At 47.3% G+C, this 15,279-nt stretch overlaps 1 protein-coding gene across 1 annotated transcript in view; it reads right to left on the reverse strand.

The window, feature by feature from the left end:
* Nucleotides 1-4,011: 4,011 nt before the first annotated feature.
* Nucleotides 4,012-15,279, reverse strand: part of Lyrm7 (LYR motif containing 7) — a 29,141-nt gene continuing 17,873 nt past the window's right edge. Inside the window, exon 4 of the mRNA XM_050157758.1 lies at nt 4,012-4,311. Coding sequence (XP_050013715.1) covers nt 4,265-4,311 — 47 coding nt within the window. The 3' untranslated portion in view covers nt 4,012-4,264. The remainder of the gene's footprint in view (nt 4,312-15,279) is intronic.

Raw genomic sequence — 15,279 nt, forward strand, 5'->3', positions numbered from 1 at the left:
GGAATTGAGACTCAGATCCCCACACTTCTGCAGGAAGAAGCACTTTACCAACTGAGCCATCTCCCCAGGCCAGGAATCACATGTTCAATCTGATTTATAATATTGATCATCAGAAAACAGGTGCATTGTCAGAACCACAGAAAACCGGCTTCAGAAACGTCAGCTGTACCCCCAGGACCGTCTTCCCAGGGAGGGGAAGTCAAGGCACAGGATTAAACACAAGTCCCAGGCATACCCAGAGAAGGGGACTTCCTGAAGGTCACTGGTGGTCCGGATTACATGAGAATGTCAGGTGGGAACAGAGCAGAGAAAGAAGCAATTGTGCTTTACAGTCAACTGAGTTCCATTTAGAACTGGAAAGGATGACGAATGGGAGGGTAGAAAACCACCTTCTATTTTAAGTAAATGGACGGGGCGAGGATGAGCAGGTTAAATTAGCTAAGGAACAGTGCTGGGAAGGAGGAGAGAAAAGAACCTATTTTAAGAAAGTGGATAAGGTGCTGATGATTTCATTACATTAGCTCAGAAACCAGTCAGCGTTCATTATGGCTTTCAGGGCAGAGAGCCAGCGACTCTAATCTGGGGCAGTTAGAGACACGGGTAGCATGGGGCGGTCAGAAGCAAAGATGGATGAGAAAAATATATATACTTTAGTAGGGCTGAGTTCAGTTGATACTCTTCTGACTTCCACAGACATCAAGCATGCATATGTACACACGCACGCACACACACACACACACAAGATTAAAAATAATCTCTCTTTAAAATATTTTTAATTAATTATGCTTGGGGTGTAATGTACACAGAGTGCAAATGCTTTCAGAAGCCAGAAGAGAGCGCTGGAGCCCTGGGAGCTGGAGTTAGAGGCAATTGTGAGCTACCCAATGTGGTGCTGGGAACTCGATCCTCTTCAAGAGTTGTACATGCTCTTAACCACTGAGCCACCTCTCCAATCCCAGCAGTTCAAATACACTCACTAACTTCGGAGGGAGCACCACTCTCCGAGGGAGCACCACTCTCTGAGGGAGCAACACTCTCCTTTTACTGGTGCATAGAGGAGGCTGGGTGCCTTGCAGAAACCACGAGGAAGCCTGGCAGCCTGCCTTTATCACCTGGACTTCTGGACATCCAAGAACCCGCTGGTTTGTAAACATGGGGAACTGTATCTTTACATAATGACAGCCTGTCTCCAACTCCTGAGATTGTCATCCCAGCACAGAGACTTTACAGTAAGAAACCTAACAATGTCATTGCTATTGTTTGGAGAAAGACTCCTGTTATGCAGCCCAGGCAGGCCTTGAGCTTGGGATCCTCCTGCCTCCGACCCCCACATGACAGGTGTGCACACCATGCCCACACTCCACCCTTTTCTCTGATGCAGGAAAACAATTCTGTGTGAGCTGAGTTAGAGGCGTAGGATGGCTCGGGACGTGAGAGTGTCTGCATGTTAACTGTCTCAGGTGGTCAAGAAGATCAGCACACACGAGCACAGCGAACACTCCTCATCTGTGTCTTCACACTGTGTATGGATCTCTGTGTGTGTGTGTGTGAACAGAAAAACAATGTCACGTTCCCTTCAGTACCAACATTTAGCAATGGACAGCTGCAGTTACACAGTTTACCTAAGGAAAGGGGTGGGTGGAAAATTGATGTGGCTGGGGATAGTGGTGTGTGTCTGAGAGGTGGAGGCAGGAGGATTACAAGTCCTGAGTGAGCCCGAATTACATAGGAAAACTGTTGAAAATAAGAGTGGCGGGGCTGTGTCCCCAGCACCCCGGCCGCCTGCTAGTTTATGCCCCGAAATAACAACACAAAAACTATATTCATTTAAAGACTGCTTGGCCCATTTCTATCTAGCCTCTTCTAGGCTAATTCTCACATATTAATTTAGCCCTTTTTTTTTTTTTTTTTTTTTTTTTTTTTTAGTTTTTCGAGACAGGGTTTCTCTGTGGCTTTGGAGCCTGTCCTGGAACTAGCTCTGTAGACCAGGCTGGTCTCGAACTCACAGAGATCCTCCTGCCTCTGCCTCCCGAGTGCTGGGATTAAAGGCATGCGCCACCACCGCCTGGCTAATTTAGCCCATTTCTAATAATGTGTGTAAGCACCCCAAGGTGCGCTTACCGGGAAGATTCTAGCCTACGTCCATCCTGGGTCTAAGCTTCATGCATCTGCCTCAGAGTGCAGAGCTATCTCATCTACCCGGGAGAGCTGAGCATGGCGTCTCTGCTCCAGAGAGCAGAGCTGTCGGGTTTCTCCGGGAGCAGAGCAGAGTCTGAGCTCACTTCCTCTTCCTCCCAGCATCCTATTCTGTTTACTCCTCCCACCTATGTTTTAACCTATCAGGGCCAAGGAGTTTCTTTATTGCTTAACCAATGAAATCAACAGATTGATATATGACACTCCCACATCAGAAAACAGTTTCTATAAAAACGAATGAATAAATAAATTACGAACAGTTTCATCTCTGTATTTAATCTTTTATTTTGTAGTGTGTGTGTGTGTGTGAGAGAGAGAGACAGACAGACAGACAGACAGAAGCCAGAGAAAGACTCTGAGTGTCTTCTATCTGTCTGCCTTACTCCTATTCATTAACTTTCAGACAGGATCTCACTACATAGGCCTGTCTGCCCTAGAATTCACAGAGCTCTTTTTACTTCTACTACTACTTTTTACTTCTGCTGGGATGAACGGTGTGCCACCACACCTGGCTTTGCCTTATTCCTTTCGGACAGGGTCTCTTACTGATCCTAAGATCCCGTTTCTGCTAGACTGGCTGGCTGGTGGGTCTGTCTGTGGAATCCCTGACACACTGGGGTTATGGGAACCTGGCTCTTCGCTCAAGTCCTCAGGCCTTTATAGCAAGAGCTCTCTCTACCCACTGAGCCACCTCCTCAGGCCCTCATCCCTGCCTTTAAGCTGGGTATATCTATTCTAGTAAATAAGAACCCCTGTTTCACATCGTAGTATCTGAAAATATTCTCTTGTGGCAGGATTGTTATTATACAGCCTTCATTTGGGCTGGTTTCATCGTTTTGCTCTATGAAATAGCTTTACAGTACATATTCTACAGCCAGAACATGTGTACATATTTAAAGATACCTTGGACAGGGGCTGGAGAGATGGCCCAGTGGTGCAGAGTACATCCACTTCTTCAGAGAACCTGAGCTTGGCTCCCAGCACCCATGTCAGGTGGCTTACAATTGCCTGTAACTCCAACTCCAGGGGATCCAACGCCCTCTCTGGGCTTCTGTGGATACTGCACACATGTGGTACACATACGTTCAGGCAAAACACTTGCACACATAAAGTAAAAATAAAATTTTAAAAAATAGCAACATTGTGTATGGTGGAGAATAGAAGCCATTATGCTAAGTGGGAAGCACCGCCCCCTGGTCTGTAACTGAAACTGTGAATGGAAGGGGCACCCTTCGGAGTAGGTCCCGCACCCTGCTAATCATATGTTTCCATGGTGAACTCTGGGGGTGGACTCCAATCCCCTATTTGCTCTGTATTTTGCAGTCTCCACAGCTGCCCTTTGGGTGCAGGCAGGTGCTCTGTAGAGATCTGGCTGGGAGGCAGACTGGATGGAAGACCAGGTAGAGTCACCAGTGAGAGTCTCTGGAGACCTTTCTGCTTTGCAGACCACAGCCAGTATGCACGATGCGCGTGCAAACTGTTGTCAAATCGACACAGGCAATCACGGCAGAAGGAGGCTGGAGAAATGACCTCATTTCTCGCAGTTCCCAAAACACCATGTGGCGAATGCCTCATTCCGAGCAAAATTCCAGTAATAGTCGTGCCCCAGTTCACTCCAAGAGCTGAAATAATGCGTCTCTGCTGTCCTCCGGCCTCATTCCCCATCTATCACACCAGCTGAATGTCCTCACAGCTGAAGATACGCGCTATTGCTGCTTGCTCAGAAATATTTCCTGAGAAAGGGGTCAAAAAAAAAATTCTGAAGCAGGGTCATTCTTGAGTGGCATGATTAAATGCAAGCACGGAACCAGGGCATCGTGAACCGCAACTGCCATTTATAGACATTCAATACTTCTAAGAAATTCCTTTAGCAAGCATTATTCAGCCAAACTGATATAAATTATAGAAGAATTAAATGATCCTAGGAAGATACAGTCAAGCACATTGCCATTACCATGGGAACCCACAGCTAGTCCCTCTCCAGCGTGTGATCAAAGCCACAGCAGCTTGTCCTGGTGACCTGTAGCAGCCCAGGGTACATGATGAGCAATCTCATGAGCTGGGCCATTCAGTTCACTTGGTCACTGTCGTGGGGGAGGCAATAAAATGCAGTTCCTGGAAAAACAAGTCAGACTTTTTAGTTTATCTGGAAAGGACACTGGGCTGTGCTCAGAATAAGCAATAAAGACAGGCAATAAAGACCAGGGAGCAGCCTATGCCAAGACTGTGTTTGGTGATGGTGGTGGTGGTAGAGGTGGCGGGGATGGCGGTGAAGGTGATTCCTTCAGGGCTGGAGATGGAACTCAGGGCCTTGTATATGCCAAGAAAGCACTCTACTTCTGAGGTACATTTCCAGCCCCATAGAGTAAGTTTTAAGTCTTGAAATACAGCCAGGTGTGGTGGCTCATGCCTTTAATCCCACCCAGCACTTAAGAGGCAGAGGGATTCCTGGAACTTACATTGGAGAATGAGAGAATTGACACCTGCAAGTTGCCCTCTGACCGCCACATACATATTGTGCATACGTCCGCACACAGACATGTATTCATTCATTCATTCATTCATTCATAAAGCCTAAATTTGCCGGGTGGTGGTGGCGCACGCCTTTAATCCCAGCACTTGGGAGGCAGAGGCAGGTGGATCTCTGTGAGTTCGAGACCAGCCTGGTCTACAAGAGCTAGTTCCAGGACAGCCTCCAAAACCACAGAGAAACCCTGTCTCGGAAAAAAAAAAAAAAGCCTAAATTTACCAGGCAGTGGTGGTACACACCTTTAATCCCAGGACTTGGGAGGCAGACGCAGGTAGATCTCTGTGAATTTGAGCAAGGTTAAGAGAGTTAATCCCAAAACAGCTAAGGCTACACAAAGAAACCTTGTCTCAGAGAGAGAGGAGAGAGAGAGAGAAGAAAGAAAAAGCCTATTATCAGACCCTTGGCTGTCCTGGAACTTGCTTTGTTGTAGCCCAAGCTGACCTTGAACTCACTAAGATCTGCCTATCCTGCCTCCTAAGTGCTGGGATTAAAGGCATGCACCACCATTACACTACCTGGTTCTAGTTTTTTGTTTTCTCTTTCTTTCTTTCTTTCTTTCTTTCTTTCTTTCTTTCTTTCTTTCTTTCTCTCTCTCTCTCTCTCTCTCTCTCTCTCTCTCTTTCTTTCTTTTTATTTTATGTGCACATTTGTCTGTGTGAAGGTGTTGGATACCCTGGAACAGGAGTCACAGGCAGTTGTGAGCTGCCATGTGGGTGCTAGGAATTGAACCCTGGTCCTCTGGGACAGCAGTCAGGGCTCCTGAACCATCTCTCCAGTCCTAGGTTTTATTTTTAAATAAGCTTTTTGGGAAGCTGAGGATATGGCTTAGTTGGGTACACTGGTTTCCTAACATATATAAGTGCTTGCTTTTGATCCCCCCCATGGAGACTCATGACTGTAATCCTAGTACTTGGGAGGGGGTGGCAGGAAGATCAGGAATTCAAGGCCAGCTGACACCAGCTTGGTACACACAAGACCCTGCCTTGAAAATACACACAAGAATTCACAAAAATCACAGCTGCACGAGCTCAATGAATTTTCATAAAACAAACAACTGTTTAACCTTCGGAGCAGGCGTACGCTGTCTAATGCCTGTTCAGAGGACAGCACAGAGGACAGCGATCTGCTAAGATGACTGAGCTGAGACACCCCTGCCGCCTAGCGAGGGCACAGTTGTTAGAGCATCACAGCACGGCACAGTGCACTGGGTGCAACTCTCTTGTCGCACAGCTGTTCCCCAGAATTGCTTTTTAAAGTTTTTTATGGGTTTTAAAATTCTCATTCATTTTTATTTTATGTGCATTGGTGTTTTGCCATGGGCGTGAGGGTTCCCTGGAACTGGAGTTACAGACAGTTGTGAGCTGCCATGCGAGTGCTGGGGATTGAACCCAGGTCCTCCGGAAGAGCAGGCAGTGCTCCTGACCACTGAGTCATCCCTCCAGTCCCCCCAATTTTTTTTTCACATTCCTTTTCACTTGTGTGTGTGTGCATGCACGCACGGATGCCAGAGGACTTGAGGAAGTCAGGTTTCTCCTTCCACCATATGGGTTCTCGGAATAGAACTCAGGTCATTAGGCTTGTTGGCAAGCACCTTTACCTGCTGAGCCATCTTGCCAGCCCTATTTCCTCTGAATTGAGACAGTCCCTACTGGGCTGATGAGAGAAATTCAAAAGATCCAGGAATCTAAAGATGAGCCTTCCTGGTGGGCTGGATTGTGTGTGCTACACTGTATGTGTTTGTGTGTGCACATGTACATGCAAGTGTGCAAGCTTATGGAGGCAGAGGTCAATGCCAAGTGTTTTCTTCAATTTCTCTCCACATTATTGTTATCATTGTTTTGAGTCAGGGTCTTATTATGTAGCCCTGGCTGTCCTGGAACTCAGTGTGAAAGCCAGGTTGACCTCAGACTCACAGAGATCCTCCTTCCTCTGCCTCCTGAGTGCTGGGATTAATGCTGTGTGCCACTATGGCTGGCTTCTACGTATGTATATATTACATATATTTGTATGCAAATATATACAAATATAAACACACACATGCACACATACATGTTTGAGACAGTATGTCACTGAAGCTGGAGTCCATCAGTTTGGCTAGGCTGGATGGCCACTGAGTTTCGGGGATCCATTTGCGTCATTCCCCCTGCTACCCAGCACTAGGGTAGACACACACTGCCACACCATTTTTATGTGGGTACTGGGGACTTGAACTCAGATTGCCTTGCTTGTGAGGCAAGCACTTTACCTACTGAGCCCTGTGGAGTACACGTGAAACTAGCTTTAGGGTTCGTGGACACTAGGAGACTCCCTGGCCTACAGTGCGCCGGGAGGTAGCCCACCTATGGCCCAGAGATTTTCACCCAAGGACACTATGCCTTCTGGAAGTGCCCTTCCATGTATGCAGGGTGCCTTCTTTAAACTTTTTTTTTTTTTGAAGGAGAGTGCGAATGCAGTCCTTACTACCACAAGCTATGCATCTGAACTTCTTGAATTTGGGGAAATTGCTGGGGTCAGCACCTATGAAGTGTCATGGATGAACTTTGCCCTGGGAAACCACCTGCCTCATCATGGTGTCTCCCTTGTTAGGTGAGTATTCCTTTAAAGACTTTGAGTGCTATTTTCTACTGTCCTTCTAGATGCTTTCTCTAATCTGTAAAATACTCCAGGGTTAGCATTGTATAATGGGAAAAATTCAGCGGCGAGAAGTCTCTAAAGGCTCACTACCAAGGGCCAGTGGGTCTCGGATTCAGCATGAAAAGAATTCATTACTTGGATTACTTTATCAGAGGGAAATACTGGCTGCAGAGGAATGCTGCCCTATTTAACTCTCTAACCCACAGCCATTCTCCATGAGCCACTCCACTTCCATGGTCCTGGGGTGTTGCTGCAGGGCTACCGCACATCTCCCCACCCCTGACTAGATTCGTCCAGCTGGCTCGCACAGCTTGTCCTAGCTCAGAGTCAAGGTTATGATCTTGTCTGCCATGCCTGCCACTGGTGCTGGGTCCTCAAACCTGGCAGCTTCATTGTTGCTTCATCAGCCGTACCTGGCTACTGCAGGGGTTCCAGGCTAAGCCAACAACCTTCAGTCCCAGTATAATTAGAACTGTAAGCTGGGACTGAGACCTGTGGTTGAGAAGGTGGGTCATGGGCCCCAGCAAGGAAGTAACTGCTCTTATGGGTATGTCAAACCGCCTCCTGAACATTTACGTCTCTATCCATAGATTCCCGCTAAGTTAGCCTCAGTCAGGGGGAAACGGTTTTTCTGAAGTCGGTGGTAGTTACTGCAGAGACTCAAACAACCAACCTACTGCAAACAAGAGGCTATTATTGCAGCATAGCGGCCTGATGCTCAGCCAGAAATGGAAGATAATCGCGTTGCAGAAAAGGGGGCAGAAAGGATGTAAGGGCTGGTGGAAGGGGTGAAGTGTTATGTAGCTACTAGCTACAAGACTAACACAAGACACCCCCCCCACACACACACCTGCCGCCCAGTTAGATAAACGGTAAACAGTTGCTAGGAGGAACTACCTGGAGGCTGCAACCTGTGCTCTTGCAGCTCCTCCCCCACAGTCCTGCACTAACCTCAGTGAGTCCTCAGCTCTCTAAGCTGGCCTTGGGTGGAACTGCTTCTTGGTTCTGCAGTCAGCACTCTCAGGTGGAAAGACGATTGTTCACTTCTCTCTAGGAAAAGTCACGTGAGTGCAGTGTTTGTGGACTAGATGAAGTGATTTGTGGTGCCCGGCAATTACTGAAGGTAGCAGGACTCTGCTATTGGCTCATATATTTTTACCACGCTATGCTATTTTATGATGCTATGCTATGTTGGAGTACATCTTCTATTTCTTCAGAAACCTGTTTACTGAGTGGGGTAGTGGCACATGACTTTAATCCCAGCACTTGGGAGGCAAAGGCAAGTGGATCTCCAAGTTCTAGGCCAGCCTGATCTACAGAGTGAGTTCCAAGACAACCATTGCTACACAGAGAAACCTTGTCCAAAACAAAGCAAAGAAAGGAAGAGAAAAAAGAAAAGAAAAACAAAACCTCTTTCATGGACTAGGGTTGTGGCTCAGTGATTGTTAATCTAGAACATACAAAAGCCCTCTTTTACTCCTGGTATTACAAAAATTAACTAAATAAAAATGTTTATTGTAAAGACACCAGCTCTAACGTCATACATCTCATGTTTTTCACATCTCTTGCTCACATTAGGCCATGTGGGGCTAAGTGACATCACCTAGAGAGCTGGGTAAGCACGCACATCACTGTTCTCATTCTGAGAAAGAAGCTGCCTCATGATGGATTTCCCAGAATGCATCCTGCCTCAAAGTGACTGGGGCTTGAGTAGGTTACCGCTAACATTCTGATAGTTCATTGCTACTTTTTTTTTTCATTTTAAAAACTTTTATGCTTATGGGTGTTTTGCCTCCATGCAAGTCTGTTTGTGTATCTGAGGCCAGGGACAGTATTTTGAACACCTAGAGCTAAAGTTACAGAGGGTTGTGAGTTGCCATGTGGGTGCTGGGAATCAAACCTGGGTCCTCTGGAAAAGTGCTCTTAACCACTGAGATGTCTCTCCATTCGCCCCCACACCAGTTACTTTTAAAACCATTATTTTCCTGTTCTCCAAAGTTAGCCACTGATTTGACTTCTATAATTCTATGACTTCTAGATTTAAAATGATTTAATTAACATAGGACAAACACCTCAAAATTTGTAATACACAGTCCTTTGTTTTATTGTTTGTTTTGAGACCCAGTCTCACGTAAGCCCAGGCTGGCCTTGGACTCGAGGGGTAGCTGAAGATAACCTTGAACTCCTGATCTTCCTGCTCGCTTCCCCCCCCCCCCACACACACACACTTGTGCTGGGATTCCAGGCCTGTGCTTTTTGTGCCCATCACTGGTGTTTGTGTATCTGGCAAATCCGCTGCCTCTGCCCTCCTCACGGAGTGACTTTCATAGAGAGTAAAAGGCTTTTTCTCCCGGTGTTGTGTGCTTTGGCTTGACCAGCTGTGTTGACTCTGACTCGAGGTAAAGCTTTAGTGTATCATGGGTGTTGTTCTGCTCTAATTAACAGGAGCGTTGCTGTGAGAACTGAATGTCTCTGCTGTGGCGCTTGCTTCACAGCCAGCTGGGAGGCTGCTGCTCAGTGTGAGGCACTCACTAACAGCTCTGGGCGTGGCCTGCCTGGTTGCGGGTATTGGGGTGCCTATAGTTCCTCTGGGCACGTGAGGGTGGGGTGCCACTGTGGTGGACCACAGTGAGCTTGCTTATTAGTGACAGACTGATGTTGTTAGTGTCTTGTCAGAAGCCCTGGGCCCTGATCTACTAGAGGAAGGCTGTTCAGCTGCTTCCTGGAGCTGAGGGCTCATGCTTGGTGTTTTTCAGACTTCGGCATCAGGCTGAGCTGAGAACAGGCTGTTCAATTGCTTCCTGAGACTGAGGGGAGATTCGTAATGCTGCCTGCCTGTTTTCCAGGAGCCTTGGTGAACCAAGCCAGTTACAGAAGGCCACTTGGTTGTTTCCTGGGACTGTGGGTGGGTGAGGAAGCCACCCATCTGCTTCCTAGGATCTCAGTTGCTCAAGCTGCCTAGGGTACACTACCAGGCTGTTTCCTGGGACAGGAGGTGGGTAGCTGAGGCTGCCTGGCTGTTTTGCAGGACTGGATTGTTCCTTCACAGCATTGATTAGGGGTTCCAAAGCGCCAGCACAAAGCAGGAGCCTACATGTGGGAAGGCAAACATAGGCCATGCATTTTCAGGACTATGCTGAGGCTGGGAATCCAGGAACTCAGACCTGAGCAACAAATGCTATTCCTTAGATGGATGGGAACTGCTGAGTCTCCTGCTTGTCTACCCTTCTCCTACACTCCCGGCACGGTCTCCAGCCCAAGCCAGTCCTGAGCTCCCTGTGTAGGTGGGAATGGCTGTGAACTCCTGGTCTTCCTGCTCCCATTTCTTAGTGCTGGGATTACAGGTGTGCAACACCATACCTATTCCATGGGGTGCTGGGAACCAAACCCAGGACCTTGTGCATGCTAGGCAAGAATTCTATCAACTCAGCTAGAGCCCCAGCCCCTTCTTATCTTTGCTATAGGGAGTGAAATCCTTCACACTCCAGGACTGTACGCTTAGCTCCCTTCTTTACAAGGTCAGCACACATCTCCACACCGCACAAAGCACATACAGCTTCAGCCTCAACTCTTCAGCTAAGGGACATAGTCTAGACAGACACCTCTAGTAGGCATTGTGCTCTCATCCTCCAGTAGGGGGCGCAATCTGAATTAATCTCTTTCTTGGATTATTTTATAGTCAACTTGATACCTGGGGGTGGAGTAGGGAAACGGACATGAGATTAAGAAAACATACACCAAGGACTGAAAACATGACAAACTGCAATGTCACCTGCTCTTCACCTATGAATCTGTGCTCTTCAACAACTGGTCTAAGCCATAAACCAAGGAGGACAGGAACAGCATGTCTTCCCATTGGTTTAAATTCACACCATCTTGTTGGGCACTGATGGTGCATACCTTTAATCCCAGCACTCTGAAGGCAGAGGCAGGCGGATCCCTACAGAGCAAGTTCCAGGACAGCCAGGGTTACACAGAGAAACCACATCTGGAAAAACCAAAAACCAACCAAACAAACAACAAAAATCCTCGACATTTCCCCTCTGGAGTGCTGAGCGGGCCCTGCCTGACGGGTTGTTTCCAGGAGAATAGTTAGTGTCACTGGTCTGAGTAGAGAGGTGGGGCCGAGTGCCACTTTCTAATAGGGTTTCCTCTAGCTTCTCTAACTCATTGTCAAAAAGTTTGATCTACTTATTTCTGGCAACAGGGTTTCACATAATCCCAGCCTAGCTTTGAACCCTTGAACCTCTGGTCTCCTGGCTTATGCAGTGGAGAGAACTCGGGGCTTCATGCATGCTGGGTGAACATCTGTCAAGTGAGCTGCATCCCAGACCCGCTCTCCTCACTTTTTTACAGAGCTAGCTGCGGTGAGTTTCTACTAAAGTGATTCCTACTAGGGCCAGTGCTATGGCTCAGTGGGTAGAAGTGTTTGCTGCCAAGTCTAACAGCCTGAGTTTGATGCTCGGGACCCACGTGATGAGAGCTGTCCTCCGGCCTTTACACGTGCAGTGTGATGTGATCACTGCCCACAAATGATAATTACTTTTAAATATTTAAAATGATTCTTACTAGCACAACATCTGGTCCAGATTTCTTAAGTGCTGGCTTGGGATTCATACCCCCATGCATGCTAGGCAACACAACCAGAAGGCACATCCAGGGTTTCCTCAGACACACACTTCTCAGTGACATTAACCATGACCAGAGTCCAGTGTCCTGTTCACCCTTTCGTGAACATTTTTCCATGTAATTCAAAATAGAAAAATACCGGAAGAATGAATGACTGCATGGACCTCGGCTTGTCCACAGCTTCTCGTCTAATGGACTCCATGCCCTGAAGAGAAACGCTCGGCCACCTCTTGCAATCTGAGGCAACGACGGGGCAGTTTGTGTCGCTTGTGCACTACCTAGATGCCTGCAGAGCCTCCTCTCCTCTGCCTCTCTCCTGCTAGGCCAGGCCTCGGTGCCAGGACAGAGTCCAATCCTCTTGCCTTAGTGTGACCAGATTCTGAAGGCCATTTCAGGCCCCGGCCCTGCTACATCTTATCTTCGTCACTTCCCAAGAGCTCTCTAATTTAAACCTCCCACAAGCAACTCTGTCTCAGAGCCTTCTTCCCTGGGAACTGAGCCTTTTGCTTTTCTGTTGCAAAAATAAAAGATGAAAGGAGGGGAAACCTCCATAAGGCTGTGTGGCTGGAAGTTTACAATCCCCCAGAGTGTGCTTCCATCACCAGCAGGAGCTGGCTTTCTCTTAGAGAAGGCACAGGGGTGCACGCCGCTAACCTCGACACCCAGGCTGGGGAGGTGAAGGCAGGAGGACCAGAAGGTTTAGGGCAGCCTTGGCATATAGTGAGCTTGAGGCTAACATGAGATATATGAGACCCTGTCTCAAATTATTTTAAAATTTCAATTTATATGCCTCAAAATAGCACTAGCTCTAGAGTTATTTATGCTTACTTTTATCTTTAGCTGTGTGCATGTGTGTGCTCACAAATGTGCGTACAGGTGCCCAGAGGGTGGAGAAAAGGGTGTCATGTCCCCTGGAGCCAGTCATTGCGATCTGGATTTGGGGAACTGGAGTTCTGCAACGTGCAAGAGTAGCACCTGATTTTAACCACTGAGTCGCCTCTCCAGCTCCACTTACTATTTTGTTTGAGATCCGGTTTCTCTATATAGCCCTGGCTGTCGTGGAACTCATTAAGTAGACCAGGCTGGCCTTGAACTCACAGAGATCCTCACGCCTCTGACTCCAAAGCGCTGGGATTAAAGGTGTGCGCCACCACTGCCCAGCCCCCACTTATATCTCTGTAAGATTGTAAAGCTGGAGGCTGGAGAGATGGCTCAGCAGTTGAGAACACTGTTGCATCTTCCAGAGAACCTGACTCAGCTCCCAGAACCCAATTCAGTCTGGTTATGATCATATGTAACTCAGCTCCAGGAGATCTTACACCTCTGGCCTCCACAGACACCTACACTCACACGCAGATATCCATATGCAAGCATACACATACCTACACATAAAAATGAATCTAAAAAAGACAGTAAAGCCACATCATAGTGTGTATTTATTGTATCTTACAGACCATGCTCTAATAAAGTATTTCATTATTGTTGAGACAGGGTCCCACACATCACAGGCTAGCCTCGAACCTGCTGTGAAGCTGAGGATGACCTTAACCTTCTCATCTTCATGCCTCCATCCCACCAAGTGCTGAGAACCATATACTTGGGTTATGCAGTGCTGGGGACAGAACTCGGGGCTTCAGAAAGCACACTAAGCAAGCATTTAGATATAACTGAATCATATCCCTAGTCCCAGAATTAACTCTGAAATTCCTAGAGCACTATGGGACTCTCCAGGAGTCCTCGGGTTGCCTGACAAAGGCAGGCACAAAATCTTTCTACGAACATGTTAGCCCCTACCTCCACAGAGAATCACCAATCCCCACTCTATTCCATCTGTTATTTTCCTTGCAGTACTGGAGGTTGAATCCCAGACCTTGGGCATACTGGACAAGTGCCGTAGCACTGACCTCTAGCCCCAGCCCTTCACAATTCCAGCTCAGGATATGCACGTGTGGGTCAGTGAGATAGTTCAGTAGAAAAAGGGTGCTTGCTGCCAAACCTAACGACCTGAGTTCAATTCCCAGAGAACCAACTCCCGACATTATTCTCTGACCTCCACATGTGTCCTAGCATGTGCACATATGCAATCACAGGTGCACAGACAAGAGCACACACACATTACAATTTGACTCTGAAATGTCCCCTGTAGGTTCGTGTTTCAACCCTGGCTTGCAGGGCTCTTTTGAAGTGTGTAGAACCTTTAGGAGGTGGCATCTGATTGGCAAAGTAAGGAGTTATTTTAACGTTAGGCTCACCCACCCACTCCCTGCCAGGCTTAGCCAAGTGCTGCCTGTCTGACGCCACGTTCTGCTGAGGCTCCACCCCTAAGATGGGATGAAGTCATGAAGTAACGCAAACCCTCCCATGAGTAGCTCTTCTGCTGTTCTACCACAGCCATGCAAAAGCAGCCATCACAAAAATATCTCAATCTTCCCTGAGCCAAGAGGAGATGGACAATCTAGGGATTCGATAAAATAAGGCAAAAAGCAAATGTGTTCCAGACTAGCCAGGGCTACATAGACAGACCTTGTCTCAGAAAAGAAAACAAAAGCAAAACAACAAAAAGCCCTGTCCCTGTCAACACTTGATATCTGTCAGTCATCCTAATAGACACCTAACAGTATGTCACTGAGATTTTAACTTTCAGCTGAACAGTTTTTCATGCTGTATCTGTCATTTGCCTATCATAAAAAGGATGATTGTGTGCGCGTTGTGCAATTATGCAGCATGAGTATTTACATCAGGGAACAACTTGCAGAATTTGGATCTCTTGTTCCATCATGTGGGTTCCAGGAGGAAACCCAGGTCACCAGGCTTGCAAGGCAAGTTACCACCACCCGCTGCACAATCTTGACAGCTCCTATGCATCTTTTTAGATGAAGCATCTGCTTAAATGTTTACTTTTAAAATTGAGTTGAGGGGCTGGAAAGATGGCTCACTGGCTAAGAACATGGGCTGCTGTGCCAGAGGACCTGTGGTTCAGTTCCCAGCACCCACATGACAACTCACAACCATCTGTAACTCCAGTTCTAAAGGATCTGACAATCTTTTCTGGTCTCTGTGGGCGCCAGACATGCAAGTGGTAAACAGAGATACAAGTAAGTAAAAAACCCATATACACAAAATAATTTTTTAATTGAGTTGCTTGCTTCAAGATTCCTTTATTTTTATTGTGTGCGTGTATTGTTTGTTGGTTTGAGTTTGTGCATGTGAATGCAGTACCTTGGAGGCCAGTAGAGGGCACTAGATCCCCTGGAGGTGGAGTGACCACTGTGCTACCTGACATGGGTGCT

This window comes from Alexandromys fortis, unplaced genomic scaffold (assembly GCF_014885135.2).
Source record: "Alexandromys fortis isolate MF-2015 unplaced genomic scaffold, M_Fortis_MF-2015_v1.1 scaffold_103, whole genome shotgun sequence".
NCBI lineage: Eukaryota > Metazoa > Chordata > Mammalia > Rodentia > Cricetidae > Alexandromys > Alexandromys fortis.